The sequence below is a fragment of the Morus notabilis genome, unplaced genomic scaffold (genome assembly GCF_000414095.1).
Source record: "Morus notabilis unplaced genomic scaffold, ASM41409v2 Scaffold165, whole genome shotgun sequence".
Taxonomy (NCBI): Eukaryota; Viridiplantae; Streptophyta; class Magnoliopsida; order Rosales; family Moraceae; genus Morus; species Morus notabilis.
The window spans coordinates 568128-592923 of record NW_010363979.1 but is presented as its reverse complement, the minus strand read 5'-3'; the positions used below and the strand labels follow the sequence as shown (position 1 = coordinate 592923).

At 34.8% G+C, this 24796-nt stretch overlaps 1 protein-coding gene across 1 annotated transcript; it reads right to left on the bottom strand.

Moving 5' to 3' along the window:
* LOC21406927 (phosphatidylserine decarboxylase proenzyme 3) lies at positions 1-23871 on the bottom strand. Its single transcript, XM_024170387.1, has 21 exons — positions 23543-23871; positions 23342-23421; positions 22389-22413; positions 21754-21813; positions 20767-20835; positions 16767-16859; positions 16634-16684; positions 10429-10512; positions 9651-9742; positions 8798-8953; positions 8602-8686; positions 7745-7856; positions 7052-7152; positions 5644-5691; positions 3734-3880; positions 2688-2783; positions 2509-2583; positions 2298-2390; positions 1459-1545; positions 1304-1354; positions 1-416 (listed from the first exon to the last, which is right to left on the bottom strand). The coding sequence occupies exons 1-21, from the start codon at positions 23753-23755 to the stop codon at positions 270-272; spliced, it is 1965 nt and encodes a 654-aa protein (XP_024026155.1). The 5' UTR covers positions 23756-23871; the 3' UTR covers positions 1-269.
* Positions 23872-24796: the final 925 nt, after the last annotated feature.

The following is a 24796-nucleotide window of genomic DNA, read 5'->3' as shown; positions in this document are numbered from 1 at the left end:
GGAAATTAACATAGAAACAATAGAAGAGGCTGACGGTGATTAATATTACCATTAAGCAGTCAATATAAAGCCTAAATACACTTTTTTTTTCCTTGGGCAATCAATAATGCATAGGTTCGGGATTCAGTTTTACTTGATCCAGAGTGTCGCCAAACTCAACAATATATAACTTACATAATATGCAACTCTAAAGCGTGCTAGTATTCCATGCCAAATTTAGACTAATATGGAGCTAATTATCCACCATAATTCTAACTTAACAAAGTACTCTAATCCTGTATGGAACAGGTTTCTAAGTTTGGTAATACAACGTCGGACGCTTTCCTCGATACACCCAGCTTCATCCCAACAGAAACCAACGTCTCCAGTGACCTAGCACTGTTTGCAAGGAGGTCCTCATCAATATTAATGGAATCCTGCATGACAAACCACATAAGCAGCTGAAACAATCAACATATCTATAACTACGGCCATATGAAGTTTAACTTGGGTTCACAGGTGATGAACCAGCAACAAGTGTGAAATTGCCCAAAAGAATACATGTAAACAAGATTTGGCTTTATGTAAGACAAATTAATGTACAAAACATGTGAAGCGTAGAAGAGTAATATGTTAGGCACCAATAAATTTGTTTACCAATTTGGGCAATCGCCACTATTTCTTAGTTTTAGACTCGAGAGTATGAGGTACTTGTAGTTTAACTCTTAATGCTATATGGTGATAAAACCGCAACATCAATTGGTGGATAAACTCTCTGCTCGAAGTATTAATCCAAGTATTATTTCTTTTGAAAATGTGGTTTTTTTTTCCTCTTCCTATCAACATATTAAAATTAGAGAAAAAACAAGATCCAAACATTGTAGCAACAGCTAGCATAATATAAAGTTAATCATTAATCCTCTAAAAGGGCTTGTGCTATTTCACTGTTTTGTAGAGATTCTATAAACATGGTCGATTAACAAATTTTTTTTTTCCTTTTCTTCTCATAGAAAATGATTAAAAAAAAAAAAAAGCATGCTTTCTTTTTAACATCAAAAGAATCAAGAAAGTACATGAACAGTGTCAATGGACGTGAACCTTACAATCATCTGCAAGTGCATAAAAGAACAAAATTGCATAACTATACTTTCAGTTGGTCGTCGAGAGAAGGCTAATTACAGTTCCATCACAGTGAACAGGATATTCGTTTCAGATTAACCTTCCGCAGTGAAGGGGATTTTACTTTTCAACATACAGCAACATGAAAAATAATATGGATTATGATTTGTCACCTACATTCAGCAGCTTATGCTTGTTTACTAACCTTTTCGAAAACACATATTACAGTGCTTCCACCAAATGAGAAATATCCAAACTGCAAGCCCATGTAATGATTGTTAGCCAAGATAGTACACACACACACACAATAAAATAAAAAGAAAGAAAAGAAATAACGATAAATGAAAGAAAACATTTAACCTGTTCTCCCTTCTTTACACGGTCACCTTCATTTTTTAGGAAGGTGATGCTGCCAACCATCGTTGCTCCAATTGCTACAAACGCCACCTGCAGAAGAAGTTTAAAATTGAGGTATCAGATATCACACGGTCACTTGAAAGGAACAACCTGTCTGTTTGCAAATAAAATTTAAGCTCCAAATTCTGACAGGAAAAAAAACTGATGACTACGACCAAGTTGAATGACTGTTATCCACAACCACACGCTCACACTGGTTGAATAACTGTCAAATTTTTAAAAAATGGTTTTCACTTTCAATTGGCGAAAATGGATGAAATTTCAATCCAATAACTCTTCGTTTCATAGATTTCATAAATTGGAAAATGGTAAATCCTTTCCGAACGATACATGAATCAGGATATAACACCGGTAAAACATGTGTAAGAAAAGGTAGGGGTAGGGTCAGAAATAAACTACTTCAATTCATTACTTCCTCTTGATGGTTACAAATCCAATAGAAAACCATTCAAGTTTTATGTCTGTAATCTTCAAAAGAGGCATAACAAATGTTATGATGTAAGTTGAAAAAACCCTTTGGCCGGAACAAAGATTGTTGACATTGTTCCGCAACTTGTCTTCTGCATCCAAGAAAGAAGGCAACTGCCTCTAGCACCTTAATTCTGATCTCCCACCACTACAGTTTGTCAATTAAGATGCATAGATTGGGTATAATTTAATCAGTTCCCTTCAACAAGGAAAAGAAGTTGCTAAAACCGTGCGAAGAGGATTTCTATGCGTTATCTTCATGTTTAAGATAAACGGATATGAGGTTCTACAGTGAAATGATTGCAGTGACAAACCTTTCCAAAATCTTCAGTTGAAATAATCGATACAACTCGCTTATTCTCTGTGAACACATTACAATACTTGCTATTCACCGCAATGGGGTTAACCTTGGGGAAAAAAGGCAGAAAAAAAATGGAAATCAATAAAATATTAGGAAAATGATCATACGACAAAAGCGAGCAAAAAAAAAAATCAATAAGCAATTTCGTTTTTTCTTCCACTTACTGTGTATAAACACCCAGGTATATCAACAAATTTCTCAATGGTTCCAGAAACAGGTAAATGAAAACGATGATAGTCCTGAAGCAATAATAGTCATCCAATTTTAGACGAGAAAAGAAATTGTGTAGAGCCAAAAACTCAGGATTTTACAAAAAGTGGAAAGGTAATATTTACATGTATACCTGCGGCGCCAAACGGAATATCACCAATGATCCATCAACAAAAGCTTTGGAGCATACTTCTTGCCCAAGAAGGCCTTTTATTGAAAATTTTCGACCCTAGGGTCATATGACCCAGAGAACATACAGATTCAAGAATATTAATTTTTTTTATAAGAAAAAAGATTTCATTAATGAGAATATTAAAATAAAAAATTCATAAAGATAAGATTAGGATGTGACACCAAAAAAAGGCACAATATGGCCCGAGCTGAAGCCATTTATCACATGTCAAATTTGCAACTCATATTTATAACCATGTGTTGATACTACTTTGCTTCAGTATGTTTCTCTCTTCTTCCCTAGCTCTTTTGTACTTCTTGTAAGTTTAGAACGAACCTAAGCTGAGAAAGTTAAAGAGGAGCAAAATAGAGACAGGGAATTACTCTAAGTTTTGTATATTCTTTCTATCTTTTACCTTGTTACATTTTTTTTTTATTATAAAAATGAGAAATTTAGTTGAGAAAATAAAAATATCAAACAAAAGGAGAAGCATAAAGCCATAAACAAGTAGAAACAAGATCTGTGCTCTAATTTCACAAGAGAAAAACAGAAAGACAATAGGGTAGGAAGAGGAATTGAAATAAGGGGAAAGGCTATAGTATGAATATTTGGCCATGTCCTCTGGAGATAAAAGAGAAAGAAAGTCATTACGATCTTGAATTTCAATTCAGATACATTGATTTAAAGTGTCCAAGCTCATTTTGACAGGCACATAATGTACATCTGCTCGAATTTCTAGTAGAAAACGTTCTTTTAGTATTTTTTTTAGCTATCCAAATAAATGTAAGCAATTTGACCGACGAAAGCTACATTCATACACCAAGATTATTTCAACGTGCTCATAAGAGTCCACTGTTATCGTTTGTTTTTAGAAAACCAATCAATCATCAATGTTCCAATTCCTTTTCACCTTAAAAAGTAAGCTGCAATTCTGCTCCATAAAATGAGAAAAGGGAAGCATCAAAAAATAAAGGTATCAGTAATATTCAATATACAAGTGTAAATACCTTGATCCAAAATCTTAGACTGTCATCTACAGATTTAAATGCCATCAAACGGCAATCAGCGGCACATACAGCAACATCATCACGTTCCATGAAAGCAATTGGTCTTGCACCAGGCTTCAACTCTCTCACAAAAAATTCATTAAATGTCTGCATGGGATATTGTCAAATAAATCATCAAAACGTGTAAAATTTTACAAGTAAAAGATTTCCATGATGCTTGGAAGGTAGAAATATTTCATCCCCGTTATTAGAAGCTAAAAAATAAATAAAAGCCAAGAGGCACTAGCTTATTCACTGTCACTGTTAGCATAAAGCCAATTAAGTGAAACAGAACATTCAAATTAAAGGTTTTCAATAGGTGGATGATGGTTTAAGAAATTAAGACGTTGAGATGCATGGAAACTGGTAAGCAGTACAAAACACTGTTAACCATATGTTGAACACTACTGGAAAAATGTTCATAAAAGTCAAATAAACAAAGTAATGCTCATCAGCAGGTTTAAAAGTTACAAGAAGCACCATACAAATGATTGCTTGAAAATAATTTTGGAATGAAATGTTTTTTGTTATTTATTTATTATTATTTTTTAACGTTGAAAGAACACGTTTTTGGAACATACTGTTATGACCATGTATAGCATTTTCATCTTTAGGCTTTAGCTATCAGCAGTTTAGTATTCATATTATCTTCATCCCTGTTTTGAAGTCCACAGGTCAGCTATCAGGAGTTCAGCATACATTGTATCTTTCAAGTCCGAATTCTTCATCTTCGAAGTAGTTGAGTTGATGTTGTATTTCACTGTATATAAATACTTTTTTAAAAAAAAAAGATGTCCATAATAGTGAAAGGTAGAGAATACCATTGTTTGATCTACTTCTAGAAGGTTGGTTTCCCTAAAAATAGCAATAAATGGAGAAGTCTAGTTCAAGACCTTAATAGATCAGTTACATTGGCATGTGTTAGAATATAGAATCATTGTTAGCCCACCTCCTAAGAACTGGATCAACTGGTAAAGTAACATGGTATATTTAATGCATACCACCTAAAATCCAAGAAGGGTAACGAAGTGCACTTACCACCTTTCTATTATCCAATATTCCACTGCTAAAACCCTAAATAGTTATAACAAGTTATTGATAGACCCAAAGAGAAAATATCTAGTGCCTTTTAATAAGAGATGAGATACTCAAGAGAGCTAAATACATTATGGTTGTATGAGAGATGAACAACGAATTAAAACTGCAAAACTCACTTTTTTGTAAAAGCACCACTCTCATTCAAACAACTTGTGAGTACAAAACGAGGACAAAACGTCTGCCTAGAACAACAAGAAGAAAATGGGAAGAAATAGGCAAGTCAAGCTAAAGAAAGTAGATTACGCCAACAAATGCCACTACCTAGCCAAATTTGAAATTTGAAAATTGCTAAAATCTTTTACATACAAACAAACTGCAACCGAAACTTCACTTTCTCCCACAACTTACGTTCATTGCCTTCTTACATCTTCAAGAACCTTGTTTCTTTCTAAGGAAATTACCCAACACAAAAACTCGATATACCACACTCAGCAGTCAGCACCAACGGTGGAGCAAAGAATTATAGCAATGCAAGTATAAAAAAAATAAAAAATAAAAAAATCATAAAACTAATATATATATATATATATATATATAAATACATATATATACATACTGAGATCCAATCATGGGCAAATAACTTAAAGCAATGCAAGCATTAGCTTAGGCAACAGGACATGAAATTAACAATTTCATCTCCTTTCAATAGAAGAAAATTTAAACATAGATGTAAAAGTCATTTCCTTTAAAATATGGTGCATTATACTAACACATTTTAAGCACACTTGGTTAGGAATAATTTTCAGAGGAATAAATTGACATAAGAAGCTGACCTTATAGTGTTCCAAAGGGTGCTTGGCTTCAGCCAAATTGATTTGACCCTGCAACAGGATAGTTACATCATCTGAATAATTGTATTCCATAACACTGAAAACTTAAAAGATCAAAACGAGAGTTTAGAACGAAAAACATCCCACACAATTAATCGATCAACTGCCAAGATAAACAAATTCATGTCCACATAAAATGGAAAAGGAGAATTAAACAACACAATCCTCAAAATTTCACATGATTTAGAGGAGAAAGAGGAATTTGAGAGCTTTCTATCAACCCCCCTATGCATCGACAATCACTTCTAATATTAGCAAAAAAAGTAAACAACCTAACATATGCAAGAACAAATAGCTAACCGAAAAATAATCTGTCAATTTGTTCATTGAACAAAATCACTCCACTCAGCTAAGCCTCCTACCAGAATCAATGAATCAAATCATAGCATGAGAAACCTTGTAGCGAGAATGTAAGGCAATCATTTCAGCCAAGCTTGAATAATAAAATCTACGATAAAACATTGGAGATGGTACAAGTTGAGATGCAACCTCATGTATATCTTTTTGTGAAAGAAATGTTCCCATACACTATAAGCTTTTACAAAACCGCACACATTCATACATGACGCAACTGAAGAGCCCAAAACAAATGTTCCCAATACACTAAAAACTTTTGCAAAATTGTAATATAATATAAAAGCAGAGTATTGACCTCTTACTTTTGCTTCAGAGTCGAGCATGAAATCAATTTGGCTTGGGCAATCATTGTTAACAATTGGAAATCAACAGCAAAAACCAAGCCTATATTTATCACGCGGCAAAAGAAAATTTTGCAAAGACCATAGTAAGTAATAGTTTTTTATAAAGTAATTCTCCTGTTGTTATTTCTTTTCTCCAGAGTTATATGGTCCATGTGGAACTTTTATAAGGAGTCCAATAGTTTCTAGAAGTTTTGGGTAACACAGATTTCCAAAAAAAAAAAATCCTTCAACTTAGCTTTGATGAACGCGCCAGACAAAAAAGATAAAAATTAACAAAAAAAAAAAAAAAAAAAACTTTCCGATATGTCAAAGTCCTAGTATTTGTTAAAAAATGGCCATTTTCATCTAAAAACATGCAAATGATGAAACATGCTGGAAGACCAACTTTATATGGATATACAGATGCATGCACACTCATTGTTCTCCATATTCCATGTTCTTTTCAGATTTTAGAAAACAAACAGTTTTGATTTGCTTCACACTTCCTTGCTTCATCCATGTACTTCTTTTAGGAAGGAATTTATCATTGTACATGTTCAAAACCTTTAATTTCTGTCAAAATCCAATAACTGTGATGCAGACAGTTTAAGAAAAGTGAATTCAGGATAACGCAATCTCATTACTGGATTCACCGGGAAACATTATCGTGCCTTGAAAAAGTCAACAAAATTTGGTATGTCTTTAGCGGATTCCACTGAACTCATTTTCCTCCCTTGCTTTTCAGAGATGCTCTGCAAGAGCTCTTTTGCCCCTGCATTTATACGGTGTACCAAAGTAAACATAAGAGATCATCAATAATATAAGGAAAATGTCAGAAAAACCAAAACCAGATATAAAAGAACGAAACAACAAAAAAACTAAAAACAATTTGTTTATTTCCACATGAAGACTGATAATACAATCAAGAAAGAAGCTGATGCATTTGAAAGAATCCTCCACTTTTTATTGAATTTAAATAAATTGAAAGGAGGACGAGTTACAATGACCCTAACGTATATCAATGTCCTATATCATAGCAAGTAGTGAGTAGTAACACCCCTTGACTGAACTTAATTACAATGACACCCACATGACCTGAAGAATTTTACAGGGATATCCGTCACTCAAAAGTAATGGAATATTCCTTTTTGGAGGTTAGGATTTCTAAAATACCTACGCCCATTAAAGAATAAAAAACAATTTCAGCCCCTAAAATATGCGTAAAATGATGTTTTTACCCTCAAATATTATACCAACATATTAGAGGCAAATTCAACTATTATCAAATGAATTTCTTCTTTGTGTGTGTGTGTGGCTTTTTTTTTTTTTTTTACCCCGAGATGTCAACATTAGTTAACACGTACCTTTATCTATAAGCCCAAGCCCCATCTTTGACTGGTAAATGGCTCTCATTGACAAAACGATTTTCCCATCAATTAATTCTTCAAGAAGCCTCTTTGTCCTTCGATCAAATACCTAGAGCAATAAAATCTTCACTTACGGATAAAACTATCACAAGGTTCGACATTGTTATGATCACAATCCCAAAGAGTGGCATAGAAGAGGGGGGTTCAATTAATGCCAAGAAACTTTTGCAAATTAATATTGGAATTTCACTAATTTTTGTTGATGTTCTTATGGTTTTTGTTTCTCACCCAAGCATGAAGATAAATTCAGAATTAGGAACATACTACATTTCAGTTGTCTCTAATCGTATCTTTGTGTGTTCCTTCATACAGTAACCTTTAAGGCGAATAGACCAAATATTAAAGGTACATATATGAAACAGCAAATGGAACTTTCTAAGTTGCTGGTATAGATAAACTTGTGAAAACTTGTCCCTAACTAAAATTTGCATAGTTCACTAGGATAAAGCACGTCAACATCACTTCTGAGCAGAAGGTTATCTTGAGCAATCACTTTTTGCTTACAAGTTACAAGTTGAAACTTCTGTCAACTAAAGACCAAATACACGAGGGGCCACAGGACAAGATAGAGTGGAAAAGTATGGACAACTTCCCAACTAACAAATGGCAAATGAATAGCCAGTACCATTATGAAAAACCAGTTCACTCGTCAAAACGGAAAAAAAAAAAAAAAAAAAAAAACCCTACAGCTCATTCAATGTATAAAATAAAAATGAGAAAAAAAAGGCTAAACAAACAGACAAATTCTAAAGCTGAGCAGATTACAACAGAAAATCGAACCTGGAAGTACATACCAAAATGTGGGAAGCACTTGAGCCAGATTTTAAGCCAACGTCATAGGATGAATAGTGGGCCCACTCACTCAGTTTGAAAATCCACCTACATATAAAATTTGATTGTAGCATTCAATTATGTGACTTATTTCATTCATAACAATCATACTGAAAGCAACTATATGTTCTCTTTCCCTCATGTAGCGACATGTCTCACCCATATGAAGCCTGTGAATCAGTTAAAAATCCTCCTGTCATAACCTGGTTTCCAGTTCCTTCATCAAAGCACAAGGTTAGATGAATAATGTTGTTCAGATTATCAGAAACATCAAGAGATTCACCACAGACAGGACAGCAAGTCATTATTGGTTCCCTGCAACACAAGAATCGTCCAAAAAGTGGAGAATCTAAAGTTAGGAAAATGGGAAAGATTTCTAATAGAAGGTTAAAGATCAAGATAACTTTAAGTTCACACACATGAGTTTACTTGGATAAAGAATAAATAAAGAACCAACTATAATGTTGACACCACTCGCACCTCTACGCAAATAAAATGTGGCTCACATCATGATCCAATTAGTTGCCAGGTACTTAAATGAAGAATCCATGAATAAATGTAAGATAACTGTTAGTTTACCAATCTTCCCAAAAGCTTAAGCTGTTAGGAGGTGGACCGATATAAGTTTTTAGATGTTAACACTCCCCCTCACATGTGGCTGGACAATGGCCAATCTTGTGGGTATTTACTAATTCAAAAGCCCAACACGTAAATATTAAATAATAATCCCAAAATATATTTAAAACCCAACAAGTGATGAAAACAAATGGTTTAAGTTTCATGCATGTATATGTGCGATGCACTATGTGATGCACCAATGTTAGTTACCAACAACCAAAAAAAAAAAAACTATAGGCAGGGAGGCATGCGTACATACACCAACTGCATAGAAAGAAACATTTATAATATATCCGATGAATGAGATAAAAGAAATCCTTCGCACCTAGTCTCATAAGTCACCCCTAAATTGATTATTAAATAAGTTGGTTCTACAATTTACATGAATAATTACTTTTCTTGTTGAACGGTAAGGAGGGCGGCCAACTCATCCATGCTAACTACACCATCCCCATTCTTGTCAGCTGCTTTAAAGAGTTCCTCTCTCTAGAGAGCAAGGAAAACAGATTAGTGAGAGAATCAAACCTTAACACAAACAAAGACAGAAAATGGAATAGATAAGAAAGAAAAAAAAAAAAAATATATATATATATATATATATATCAGAAGGCTGCATTTGGAATTTTTGAAGGTTGCCAGCCTCATAATGATAATAACCTTGTATCAATTGATTGAAACACTTCAAAAATGAGAATTTGATTTTTCAATTCAAAGCTATCAACTGTTTTAATAATAAAAGCTCAGGTTGTTACCTTAGGAACCCACAAAATGTGAAGTATATAACCTTGCAAATAGCACACTCAAAGACAACACGCTTATGGAAATAAATTTTGAACTCTTGTTTTTTTGTTACATAAAGGAAAAGGAAATCGGCAACTTAAGTCTAAATCCAGTAGCCCCATTCTTTTCTTTTCTTTTTTTTTTTAAATGCAATTTAAAATTTCTATAATTTATTGTACCCAAAGGGGAAAAAAAGGTGCATCATTACTATTTTTAACACAAAAGTGATTTTATTACTTGTTTTTTTTAATAAAAAAACTTTATTTCATTGATGAAAGATCTCAAATCACAGTAATTGTATTATTTACGTTAAAATGGACGCAAAGACTTGAACACAAATATTAGAATCTTTTCTTTTCGCTAATAAGGTAATATAAGAACTTGACTCACACCTTTTCTGCCGCCAACTGATTCCCAAAAGCATTAATCAAGTCGGAAAATTCAGAGAATGAAAGGTTTCCATCTTGATTATAGTCCTGTACAAAGTATGAACGCTCAGAGTTTTCAATGTCCAATATTTATAAGGTGAGGATGAGAAAAATCTGCAAGATGGATTTTTTTTTCCCAGGAGCAGTAATGGTATCTGTTTGTAATAAATTTTGAGCTATACTTTATTAAATTATAATAAATAATAAGCAGAAAATGTTAGGAATGCTAGATTAATCAAATTGAAAGTCAATAAATAAAGTACTGGGCCAGTTTGAAAAACAAGAGAATAATAATATAACTTGTACTGGAAAATAAGTGACAAGACCAGCAAGATTAACAGGATTAATTAATGTAAACTAACAAAAACGAAAATGAGCAGATGCACGTTTTCATCTCTATGATGGTGGTCTTGGATAACTTCCTCTCTTCGAACTTTTTTTAAGTACTTTTCCTGTTAGTATAGCAATCTGAAGTTGGATAATATCTTTACGTGAAAAAGAGAGAATTTTGGATTTTGAGCTTCTTCTTGAGTTGGAAGTCGATCAAAAGGCTGACACTAAATTTCATTACTCTATCCAAGCTTTTTCTTTTTCTTTTCTTCTTTTGAAAACAAATAAAAACTTTATTGAAAAATAAAGAGGAAAGGAAAAAATACAGGGGCAGGAGGAAGAGGTTTCCTCAAAAAGCAATCCCAGAAATGCAAAATGGAACAAAACTACGAAGTTATAAAAAAGATGCCCAATTCCTAACAAAGTCTGAAAAATTGGCCGACCAAACTCTTTATCTCTATAAACTCATAATGATACCCAATATTTCACTTTATCCCATAAAACAAGACTATCTTCCCCATGATCCTCGAAAACTCTGTGATTGCTCTCTAACCCAATACCCCAAAAAATAGCCGAGATAGTAGCCCTCCATAAAATTTACTGAGACTGGAAGGTTGACCGAGCTCGAGCAACTCTGTACAGCTACTAGGAATTGCCCAAAGCAGTCCAAATTCCTTCAAAAACAGAGACCAAATCTGATGAGAAAAAGAGCAATGCGACAAGTGATTTAGTGACTTCTCATCCTTCTTGCACATCACACACTAGCCAGGACAAATTGAAATGAAAGGGCTACGTTGCTGCAACAGATCATGAGTGTCAAGTTTATTAAGAGCGAGAAGCCAGCAAAAAACTTAGAACTTTTACTGGAATCCGGGTTTTCCAAATGCTTTTCTTTCTTCAAATGTATTTGAGGTGGTATCAAAAAATCTCCTTTCTTTAGCTTGCTTCACCAACCACCACAGCAACTTCTCCTTTTATTTCGGGAAGAGGTGGCTTGACCATGCTCCCTAATTGTGGTGGCTTTTACGCCCCCCTCAGGAATCGTATCTTTGTTGATTTCTACAATGAATGCTTTTCTATTCTTTACTTTCGTCATCAATTCTGAGAAACTTAAGATGGAGTTCTCTTTGTGGACCATGTACTTCGTTTGCATTTCTTTGATACATACGCAAATTAACTCTATTCTTAATTGATCCCATTGCAGTCTTGGGTTCTTTCCTTGAATCTGTTCACGTAGATAGTAAGTGATTCTTTGTCCTTCTATGCTTCACTGGCAAATCTGTCAAACTAGGTTTATTTTCTGCCACAAAATTAAAAAGGTGCATAAAGTAGTCGGTAACACTTCCCAGGTGCAGATATTCTATTAGTTGGCAGACTAAATTACCATGCATAAGCTATGTTCACAAGTGATTAGAAAATTTTGTCATCTTGAGTTCTTGATTAGAAGCACATGCTCCCAAGGCATCCAAGAATCGAAGCACATGTTCCTGAGCATTTCTCCATCAAATTTCCAAAACCTAAGATTAATGTAATCCTTTGGATAAGGCTTGGCAAGTATATGTGCTGGATATAGAGGACGGAAATCAAGACTAAATTACCATGGGTGATTGTTTTAAGCCATAAATAGCCTTTTTCAACTTACAAACCTTATTCTTCTCTAACTCAAATCTTAGAGGAACCTCCATATAGATATCTTCATTGAGATCACCATGTAAAAAGGCATTTTTTACCTCAAACTGCTGCAAACTCCAACCACGGTTAGCTACTAAAGATAATAGGATTCTTACCGAATTCATTTTAGCAACAGGAGCAAATGTTTCAAGGGAACCTATCCCATAAGTTTGAGCGTACCCTTTAGCTACTAACCTTGCCTTATCGCGTTCAAGTGATCCATCTGCCTTGTATTTCACAGGGAAGACCCATTTGCATCCTACTAGCTTCTTTCCTTGAGGCATTTCCACCAAGTCCCACGTTTTGTTCTTCTCAAGTGCATCCATTTCAACCTTCATAGCTTCTTTCCACTCTTTACTTCCCAATGCTTCAGAGAGTTTTTGGGGTACTAATAGTGTTAATGTGGATAAGAAAACTTTTATGACCACTGCTCAGCTTTTCATAGGACACAAAGTGAGACAATGGATATACAGGCCGCTGAATACAATTCCTAACACTCTTTTCTAATTGCAATAGGAAGATCATAATCATCAACAACAAGCGCATGTCTTTCATGATCTTCAGGATTATGAGGTACCTCAACATTATCAGCAGCAGAGATTAGTTCTGAATCAACAACCTGCATTGGATGAACAAGGGATTCTTTCCTCCTTGAATATACCTACAATGGGCAAGTAGCACTTTGAATCTGTTTATCCTTTGCTGCTGGATTCGGAGTACTTGGATCTGGCTCATTTGGTGATGGAATGGAAACAGATGATGATGAGGGATTATGATTTTGTGAGGATGGAGAAGATGAAAGATCAAGCAAAAACAAATCTCCATCCTTATCTTCCATGAATGATCCTGAAAATAAGGATTTGAAAAGTAATTCTCAGCTTCAACAAATGTTACATCTACAAAGATAAAGAACCGTTTTGTTAGAGGATGATAACATTTATACCTTTTTTGTGTAGAAGAATATCCCACAAAGACACACTTAAGAGCCCTTGGATCAAGTTTACCACAGTTGTTCAAATGATTATGGACAAAAGAAACAGGCCTAAAGGCCCTAGGAACTAGGTGATTTGTTGTTTTGAAGTTGGGGAAAATTTTTTAGAATAGTTGCATGCGGCTGTTTTTGTCAAGAACTCGAGTGGGTAATCTATTAATCAAATGTGTAGCGGTTAAAACAGCCTCTCCCCAATAATTTTTGGGAACATTTTTTTGGAAAAGAAAGACTCGGATAACAGCTAGAAGATGACCATTCTTTTCGTTCTGCCACTCCATTTTGTTGTGGTGTGCTGATGCATGAAGACTCATGAACGACTCCTTTTTCTTTGAAGAATGGCGATAACACTTGATTAAAATAATCTCTAGCATTATCAGATCGAACTCTTTTTATCTCAACCCCAAATTGATTTTTCACCATGTGGAAAAATTCTGAAAAGTAATCTGATTTTTGTTTTAAGAGAAACCCATGACACTCGAGTACAATCGTCAATAAATGAGATAAACCAGCGCGCCCCAGAAATATTATGGACTGTAGAAGGTCCCTAAACATCACTATGAAATAGAATAAAGGGTGTTGAAGCTCTTGTATTACTTCTTGGAAAACAAATACGCTTATGCTTTGCAAGTTCACAAACATCACAATGAAATTCACCCACATAAAATTTTTAAACAAACCAGGAAACATTATATTAAGAGTACCGATGGAAGGATGACCAAGACAAAAATGATATAACCAGATTTTATTTTTAATGGAAATAGAAGACTCAGAAAGCAAAGATAACGGAATAGGATCCTTAGTGCTATTTTGCCCACCAGGTTCCTCAAGAAAGTAGAGCCCATTCCTTTTCCTAGCAAGTCCAATCATCTTCCCAGAACTTTGGTTCTGAAATTTGCAAAGTGAAGAAGAAAACATCACCATGCAGTTCAAATCCTTTGTGAGTTTGTGGATTGAAATTAAACTAGTTGACAATTTCGGCACATGCAGCACATTTTTTAAAACAAAGTTTTGATTTATGATCACATCCCCTCGACTAGCAACTATAACAAATGTTCCATCAGCAGTAACAATTTTCTTATTACTAGGACAAGGATTATAAGAAACAAATCCCTGAGAAGATTGGGTCATATGATCTGTAGCCCCGGAATCCACAACCAAGTTCCTTTTGAGATCGACTCGGCAGTGAGTGCACAGACCTGAGAATTACCTAAACAGCCAAGGAACAAGTACCTACACCACCTATAGGTTTCTCTAATTTCCCCAGAAAATATCTCAGCTTCTCAATCTCTTCTTTGTTGAACTTGGATCACTCCTGGGAGAACTCTCCTTCTCTTCCTGATTGTGACGAGGTCAAATTTGCTCGTCTTTGTCCCCCTCCTTGATTAACCTTTGTTGTCAAATAAGTATTTTGAGTATTTGAGGGCTTACCATGGAGTTTCCAGCACCTCTCCCTGTTGTGTCAAGGCTTCTTGCATTAGGTACACCATAAAGAGTCTATATTACCTGCTCTTGATCCTTTAAACAGCCCATTATTTCCTCCTACTCCCCTGGAATAGGCATTCGGCTGTTGCTGGTCTGATTTCACAGCTTTAGGATTTGCAGCTTTTGTAACCAAGGCTTAACAGTCTGCCGATTGAGTATCCAACATGACTCCTCTTCGCCCTTCTTCTCCACGAATAACTGTTTCATTGAGTGAAGGAATTTCTTCCTTTCCTAAAACTTGTACTCGAACAGGATCAAACTCAATGTTCAATCCGACGAGAAAGGTGTAAATTCTCTCTTTCTCAATAAAACGTTTAAGAAGGGCTGCATCATCGCTGCACTTCACCTCAAAACATTGATAACGACCCAACTCCTGCCACAAGTTTTGTAAACTCTTTAGCATATTCAGTGACCGAGCGATTACCTTGTTTGGTAGATGACTACAAGTTTTGTTTGTTTTTGTTTTGTTTGTTTTGTTTCTCGTCTTAATCTCATATATTTGTGCAGCATCTCAGACTTTAGAATAGATCTGCCTACATTACTCCTAAATCTCCCTTGCTGTTGTCAAAAGCATGCAAGTATTGCTGACTTCTGGCATCATCGAATTCCATAACTAGGACATCACCATGGAATCTTTTTCATCCCACACAACGAACTTCGGATCATCTGGTTTAGGTCATGTCCCAAGAAGATGACTCAATTTGCCCTTCCCTTTCAAGAAGGTTTTAACAAACTGAGACCACTTCAAATAGTTTTTGCCATAAAGACGTAAACCTGGTTGAATATTCTGCATCTCTCCTGCTGCACTGTTGATGATTTCATTTGTTGCTGTCGGATTAGAGGCTTGTTCACTGGTAGATTCAGAAACTTCAGACATGATTTTGGACAGAAGTGGAAAGAAATTTGGGCTTAACAGGAGAGATTTGAAAAAGAAAAAAATGTCATGAAATAAAGGCCAGAAGAAAAAAAGAACTGGAACCTTTTTCCAGAAACTTTTTATGTGGCAATGCAAGCCACAAATTTACAAGAATTCCCAGAGATCATTCAGCTTTGATACCATGACAAAAGGTGGGGAAATTTCTTGTATATTTAACTGAATAATGTAGAGCAATATATAGGAAAAGAACTATGCTATAAAAGGGAATTCTCCTAAGACCTAATCCCCAGAAATCAGGGATATTCACTATCAGAATATACAACTATTATCACAGGAAATATACACAGCTGTAATACACGTATTCTCTTAATCTACTCAGCAGTAAAATTTTCACACCATAATTACTGATTCTAACAAATTCCAATTCATCCTTCACTTAAACTTTCTAATGCAGCTATCTTTTGTTTGATTTGTTCTGGCTATTTGAGGAAAAGGAAATAGGGGTGATAGTTTTGAAGAAGCTATATTCCTAGCCTCGCTTTGCGCTCCGACTGACAAGGTGATTAAAGACTTTTCTTTTTCCTTGATAATTTTAAAATGAATGCATGTTTTAGGAAGATAAATGTTTGAGCTTTCCCAGGATGGTTAACTCCTTTTTATTGTGTTTTGTTCTCTTCCTTTCTTTCAATGAGGACACCTCATCCTTTACTCCTTGTAATTGATTTTTCATCAATGAAAAGTTTTTCTTATTGAAAAAATAAATAAAAGAAAAAAGAAGAGTCCGTGTCCAGATCCAACAGAAAGCATTCAGAACATACCACTATAGATAAGATGCGCCTCGCAAAACCTGTTTCAGTTTCAATTGGATCCTGTTAATTTGTCATATAAAAGTCACAAACCATAATCACATCAAAAATTAACCAATAACATGATTTGTAATTTATCTTGCACCTCAACAGAGCATGAAATATAGATCTTTCCAACCACCAAGTCTGATGACGATGGATCCAACAGGTCAATGATTTCAAAATCAGAATTCATACCCTGCAACATTATATCAAACAGTTAGGAAATAAGAAATGTTATGCAGCAGTAGCAACTGAAGTGAAATATTAACAGCGGGTTGCCGGGTACCATTTAACAAAATAACAACATTTTATTTTGGAGACACATGCCTAAAGATGTTAAGTGGGAACCTTTTTAGTATAAATATATAATATAGATATATATATATATATGGGATTTGAGCAATAATGGCCAGTTTTAAGTGTCTTTTAAGTAGATAACAATGTTTTCTAATATTAAACATATGGCCGCTTTAAAAAATTAATTGATACAAAAAGTCAAAAATGACATTCCAACTACAACTAATTTGGCCAATTGTTTTCTGACACAGCTGCCACACGGTACGTACTTTATCATAGCCGTTTCTTCCAAACCCAGGGCCTCATTTTTCTAGTACCGTTATTATAGCCATTTACGTTCCCATATTTTCTCGAGAAACAATGGACGAAGGCTACTAACCAATGGAAATGATACCAATCAATGGACGAAGGATTGAAAAAACATGGTGGTGATCATGCGACTCATTGGGATATGGGGAAATATCATGCCACTATTGGTCATCCCTATTAATCATGACCACGTCATACTAGAGCACTCTATGTTCCCAGCAAAACACGACTAGAGAGCTTCTGAAACTGCATGACAATAATGACCACATTGAGCAACTTGTAGAATTCCCATTGAAGAGAACCCTGAGAGGGTAACACCAGATTCCCCCATAGCTGAATAAATGTTTCTTGACCACAATGCAAGGATGTGGCTTCCCCGTACATAAAACATTGCAAATGATTCCATTTGGTTGAGTATACCTCAGAGGACAGGGCAAGCCTAGACTGTATTGTTCGATGAAACAGACTAGTCAGAAGCGTGGTGATGATTTTGGGTTTAGAATTTAGAGGACGTTTGATTCATGGATTCAGAATCATGATTCAGAACCATTCTCGATTTACGTGTGTTTTTTGTGAGAGAAAATACAGTAGCGAGCCACGAACAATGATCCGAGCCATGGCACGGATCCTTGAACCAAACGCACGCTTAGTGCTTAGTGGAGTGGACCCCGCGTAATCTTCACCTTGGCTACGTGGCACCAACTCCATCCCTAACCTTATCCTCCACCTAAGCACTACAGAGAAACACCATCATTCCGCCTTTTGACTAATTAACGGAATCCCCATCATGACACCTTTTGAAAAATAAAAGCAGAATCTCATTATGGCTACTTTAGATTATAAACTATTAGCTTTCTCCCAGCATAATAATGATGGATCTTTCCGTAGTCTACCATGTAATGTTTATATGTAATATTTATGTAATGGCTTCCTCCATTAGGGAGCACTAGCTATATTGAGGACATCGTAGAATTCCTACAAGCCTTGTATCCTATTAGCTTTTGTGTACTATTGTGTTTTAAGTAAATAAGAGTGTTTTTATTTCTCCCAACAATTCCTCCACCTTCCTTCTTATGGCAATCTATGTGTTCTTTACTTGATATTGTCCAATTGTCTATTCAAAGTCCTTGTGCAATTGTGTGTCTAGTCCTCAAAATGTAAGTGTTGAGTCATTGTGCATTAGGGGCTTTGAGAGTTACTGTGCATTTAGTGGTTACTGTACATTTAGGAGTTACTGTTCTTTTGGGGTTTCGAATGTACAGTAGCTTTAAGGGTTCCCTGTATAAATATTGTGTGTGTGTGTGTTTGTATAACTGAGACTTAAAAGTACTCGAGTAGTAGCAATTTGAAATTTGGTGACACCTTTTTGGTAAATTTTATTCGCACTGTATCTTAAATAGAAGACCAGCAAAAACGGAAAGATGCAGACAAGAAAATCTGCATCCTAACACAACCTTCCAGTTAAGAATCAAAGGAAATGTAAGATCTAAAAATTTTATCCGTTGGCACCCAAAACGAAGATGAACACTTTGCCTTCTCATAGATGTCGAGATCTCCAACTCCTTGACTTCAAAAATTCTTGTATTTTTTTCCATCCAAATTGTCCAAAGAAGCGTGTGGAATTCTTAGTCAAAGTTAGTTAGGAATTTTAGAGATTGTGTTATTGTATTTTTGGTATAATTTAATAAGGAGAATCTGGTATTATTATACCAGATTTCTCAGTTTATTTCTTTCCTTTTTTGGTGGAGGATTTCCCTCTAATTAGTTTGATTTAGAACCGGGTCTTATGGCTGGTATATTGCAGCCGACCCCTATATATATTTCCATTGTATTCTTTATTCTAATTATGAGAATAAGAGCATATTCACTCTCAGAAACTCACAAAGCGAAATCACCATACACCTCCAAAAAACTTTAGCTGTTTTAGTAGAATCAAAACGCACCAGTTTTTCCAAAACTAGTGATTTGCAATGGGCAGGGAACACTGAAAGAAAGCCTGCCTCTTTCAACAATTTATTTTATAATTCCCTAACCACACTACACAACGTAACAATGGGTGACCAATTGTTTCATCATCACTTCTACATGGCACACCAGGAAGGAGAAAAAGTGAAGTAAGGATTCCTCCTTTGTACCCTATCACGTGTTCAATTTTCCATGAAAAACCAGCCAAGCAAAAACCTTGATTTTGTAGGAAGCACATGATTTCCAAATGAAACTAAAAGGTTCAAAGAAGAGGTTCGAAATATTTACAGGAAAAGCCTGCGGGGTCTCATGACCATAACCTTCTATCTAAAAGGGATTGCCTTAGTGAGACTGTCTCCAAGACTTGGAATAAAGAATATGAGTTCTCCACCTCGCTATCATTTCATCTATTACCAAATTTGGAAATCAGCAATGCCGCAAAATGATATCTATTAGTCTAAACAATTGAGGGAAGGAAAGATCAAATGATTGGGCGCCAAACCACACATCCTTCTAAAAGAAAATCCTATTTTGAAATAAAACAAAGAAAAGTGCAATCAATCGTAGAATTGACCACATCATTCCTGAATAATTCCCCACCCTGAAAGTAACATCTAAAAACCATAAGTACCCCCCATCTAGACTTGGTCGTTTATCTTTATCACAACTGAAAATAGCTTCTTTTTTTTTTTTTTTTTTTTTTTTTTTACTTTTTCCAACTCAAATGGCCTCTCCAACTGAATAGCTTTCTCTGCCGAGATTGTACTCCAATTAATGCCATCTAAAGACCATGAATACTCACTATCCTCCTTGAAGAGATATTATAAAAAAGAAATAATCTCCTTTTGATCCTCCAAGACAGTGTTGTAATCCTTCTCCAATCTCGAAATTAGGCTCTTGCTCCACATATTACTTACCAATTACGAAAGAGCTTAGACTTTGCATCCCATTCCTTTACCCCCTTGAACTTCATCTTTTGTTTCCAGAAGACTACATCCTTAAAAAATAAAAATGATTTCCTTCATCTGATTCCTTAACGATCTCCTTTCCACTCTTCTAAAATGCCAATTTCCTCTTTGCTGTCCAATCTTTGTATCTTAGTGAGTCTTGTATCTGCAACAACCTCCTTGTTCTGTTTCCTAGTCAATTCAAATATTTACCTTGAATTGTTCCCATCCACTAACATTAACCCTCTAGCTAGCTGAAGAATGTCACACAACCATGACACCCTCACCCCTCTTTAGCTGAAATAAAATTATTTACATAAAGAATTGACTTAAAACCTGCTAAAAATGCTCAAAATAATGATTGTTTTGAGCCGTGGCCATAACTAGAAAAGACTAAAATTCTACAGAAAGTCGCACTCAGACGTTCACAAGTTACTTCGAAAAGTGGCAGCTCAATGGTAGCCAGGCACAATAAATTAACAGATAAATATGGATGCTATATTTTGATGGAGAAAAAACCACCTTTCCATGAAACAGTTACAAGCTTTTAAACACAAGACTTACTTAAATGCGAAAGGTACTAACCTGTGTTAGGAATTCAAGAAGATTAATCTCACAATATCCTATTAATTTGTTGCTGGACAGTTTATTGGTCTGCGGAAAATAGAAATTTTCATGAAGTAAAGCAGCTTCAGGGAAATAACAGCAATGATAAAGCTATCCTACATTTTCAATTCCAATGCAAAAAATAATAATAATATAACAAATTAAAAATAAAATAAAAAAATCAGTAAATGATCAAGCTTCAAAGATAAAATTCGCAGTGACAAAAACTGTAAGAAATACACAGAAGCACACTACAAGCAAGTCAAACATATGTGCAGAAAACTATAAAGCATAAAGACCCAGCATTAAGAATCGATTTATGTTTATATGCTAATAACTGCATTCGATAAGAACTGAGTTTTCCTCAAGTAGAAATAAACAAAATCATACCAAGACAAAAAACTAAGTAAATACACAACAGCCCTCCAGCTAAAACGAATTAAAAAAAATAAAAAATTCCCACATGGAAGCTTTACCCAGCAGCTTATCCTCAAAATTGACAAGTTTTTCTTCTTGAAACATTGGTAAAATTTTTATCAAAAGAAATTGCAGTTATAAGATAAATCACATTGGAAGCAAGACCTAACAAAATTTAGACACATGCAGTTACCACAACTTTTAGCCAACTGACAATGGACCACTTCATATCATAGGACAAACATCCGTCATAGATGTTAATCCATAGTTACTGGATAGTGACAGCTATGCCCCAAACCTTTTACAAGACATCATTAGCATTCATTTTCTTTTTCTTTTTTCTTTTACGTTTTAACTGTGTAAGAAAATCAAATTATAAGATTTAAGGTATCTTTATCAAGAAAAAATGCAAGAGCATTGAAATGAAACGAAGTGAGATCTTGAGGACTACTTGTCCAGTTCTATTATAATTTTCCAATTCAACAAAAATCAGCTTCTCAAAAAAAAAAAAAATGTAACTAAGTGAGATCTGTGTACGAAGATGCATACCTCAAACACTGATATCCTAGCAACATGAGGTCCATCTTTTTCCAAAAGAAGCTTTTTATCCTGCATAAGGAAAGACAAAGTTGCACTTGTAGGCCTATTTTTAGCGTACTTGCTCACCTAAAAAGAAAGAGGAAACATAAAGTTGCACTTGTATGCCTATTTTGAGCGTATTTGCTCACCCAAAAAGAAAAAGGAGAGAAAATTAATTAATTCAGAAGAGAATTCAACATACTTAAAGGTACAACAAAATATATTTGTTTTCTTTTTTAATAAAAAATAAAAAGTCCATAAAATTTAACAAAGGATTCCCACCATTTCAAAGAAAACACAGGAAAGGTAAGCCTTAAATTCTTCAGCTGAAGATGCCGATAAAGTAGCTAAATATTGGATTCTACTTAAGAACAAAAAGGTTTCTTGCTTCATGGAAGATAAATCATCCTCCAATTTGCAGCTTCATTTGTAGCAGAACCAAGGTTTTAAAAGGCGGAATCAGGAACCGAGGTGTTTTGTCTAATTGAGGTGAGGTGTAAGACAAATGTATACTATGTTAGGAAAAAAAAAGGTAAACGAGAAAAGAGACATGACAGAAAATGACAAGTTAATTGCCATGAGGAGACATGGTGAAAAGTACTCACAGAATTCCAGATTGGCTTGTCTGTGCTGTATCAAACCAAAAGAAAAAAGGTTAAAATTATTAAATTTGACAAGATGTTTAATTCTGTAACACATAGCTTTCCTTTTTTATACAAGAAACATAAACTATTAGGGTTTAGGGTTTGGGAAGCTACGCATAGTCTACATGAAAAAGGACTAATAGGTGTTAACGAAAATGAAACCTACAATGAGACACTAATGATAAAGCATAATAGTTAATGAGTAAAAAATCGATATTCTAGGTTAACTAAAGACCAATTGAAAACACCCTTTCACTAACAACAAAAATGTATCATTTTAGTCTCATATAACATCAACAGGAAATCATAAAAACACACTCTTACCAAGAACAAAAACATACCACATGAACTATACACAGGAAATCCCCTTCTTGATTAAATATCAATTCGCAGTTGCTAATCTTCATATGATCATCCTTTTAATTTCCATCAATACCGTTGCATCCATTAAGTTGTTCTATTTCTATTGGTTGATGTGCTTACATTTTAGTATAGTCATGTTTACATTTTTCCGTCATTACAACAATTACATTTTCCAATTAATTTAAATTAAAAGATTACTTCTTTCAAAACTTAATGATCATGAAAAAGTAGATTTAGCATTTAAATAGTATTATGCATCGGAACACAAATGAAAATAACATATGAGTTAAGCCAATTTCACAGTTTTTGGTGTTAAACATGGCATTGGCATTAGCATTTGCATAGGAGATGATCAAATTAAACGCATATTCCACGAACCAAACCAGACAAGTGACTTCTACTATGCTCAACAAAGGGGTAAAAAAACGTCAAACTTTTGTGCTTTTCTGAACTGTTTTGCTAACTTTTAAAGATAAACGAATGTGAAAATAAAAAGCGACTGAAATTCGAAAACAACAGTTAAACAAACGAGTAAGGAAGTATTTCATTACTGATCGGAGATTTGGGTACGAAATGTCTGTTCCCCAAAAGAAACACACGCAAGCCACTTGTCCTTGAACTCCATCTCCGCCTACAACAATCACACAATAAATTACTCCATTTTCTCCACTTTCTTCACCGCAAAACTTCACAAATTCCACATTCCGAGAAAAAAAAAATAACAAAGAAATTAACAAAAATAAACGACATACGCGAAGGAGAGTGAGGAGAGCGATTCCGGCGAAATGATCGGCGTCGAGAAGCTTCCTGACTGCAGAGGAACCAGAACCGCCGCTGCCATGGCGAAGATGAAGATGACGGCGAATACTGTGAAGGTGAAGCCGGTCTTTGAGCCGCGACGACAAAGACGAACCCTTCGATTCTGGAAAAGGAGACGACGATTCTTTCGAGCTTTCGTTTCCCATTCTCTAAACTAAATTTGTTTTTCTCTGTCCGAATGAGAATAAAGGAAGAAAAATAAGTATATTATCCAGGTATTATATCTTTCACAGTCAAAGGTCATTTTCTACTTCTTTTTTCTTTTTTTTTTTTCGCCTTTCAAAGTGCGCTAGTATCTGGAAAGTGCCTACCCTAAAGCATTATTATTTTCTGTTTTCCTTTTTTCAATCCGAGAGTGGATTGAAAGTTTTGACTTGTGCGTGTGTGGTGGAGAGAAAGTTTTGACTTGTGCGTGTGGTGGAGAGAAAATTTTGGGAAATTTTGCTTGGCCCCCACTAACTTCTATTTCATTGTTTTGCTGTGAAGAAGGACGGGGTTCCTTGGATTTGTGGGAATATTTTTCTTTCCCCGTAGGCCCCACATCTCACTCTCTTTTAATCTATTTAAGCCTCGTTCACTTTACGGATTCGAGTTTTTTATTTGAGCTGAGATGTGACATTTTTTTAGAGCTTTTTACTATAGTAAAAAAAGTTAGATGTGACATTTTTTTAGAGCTTTTTACTGTAGAAACCTAGAACTGAAAACTCGAATCGGTGAAATGAACGAGACCTTAGGCTTCGTTTACTTCGCGGATTCGAATTTTCAATTCGAGCTGAGATGTGATATTTTCTGAGAGTTTTTCACTATAGCAAAAAAAGTTAGATGTGACATTTTTTAAGAGCTTTTTACTGTAGGAACCTAAAACTGAAAACTCGAATCGGTGAAATGAACGAGGCCTTAGTTCGTTGATTCAAGTTTTTAATTCGAATGGACGGGGTTCCTTAGATTTATGGGCATATTTTTCTTTCCCCGTAGGCCCCACATCTCACTCAGTTTGAATTCGTTGATTCGAGTTTTTAATTCGAATTAATATGTGCTTTTATGTGATAATTTTTTACTGTAATAAAAAAGTTTGATGTAACTGTTTCTGAGAGCTTTTTACTGTAACAAAACTCAAATTCTAAATTTAAATCGGTGAAATAAATGAGATTTTTTTATTAGAAAAAGAAAAATATCCAAAACATAAT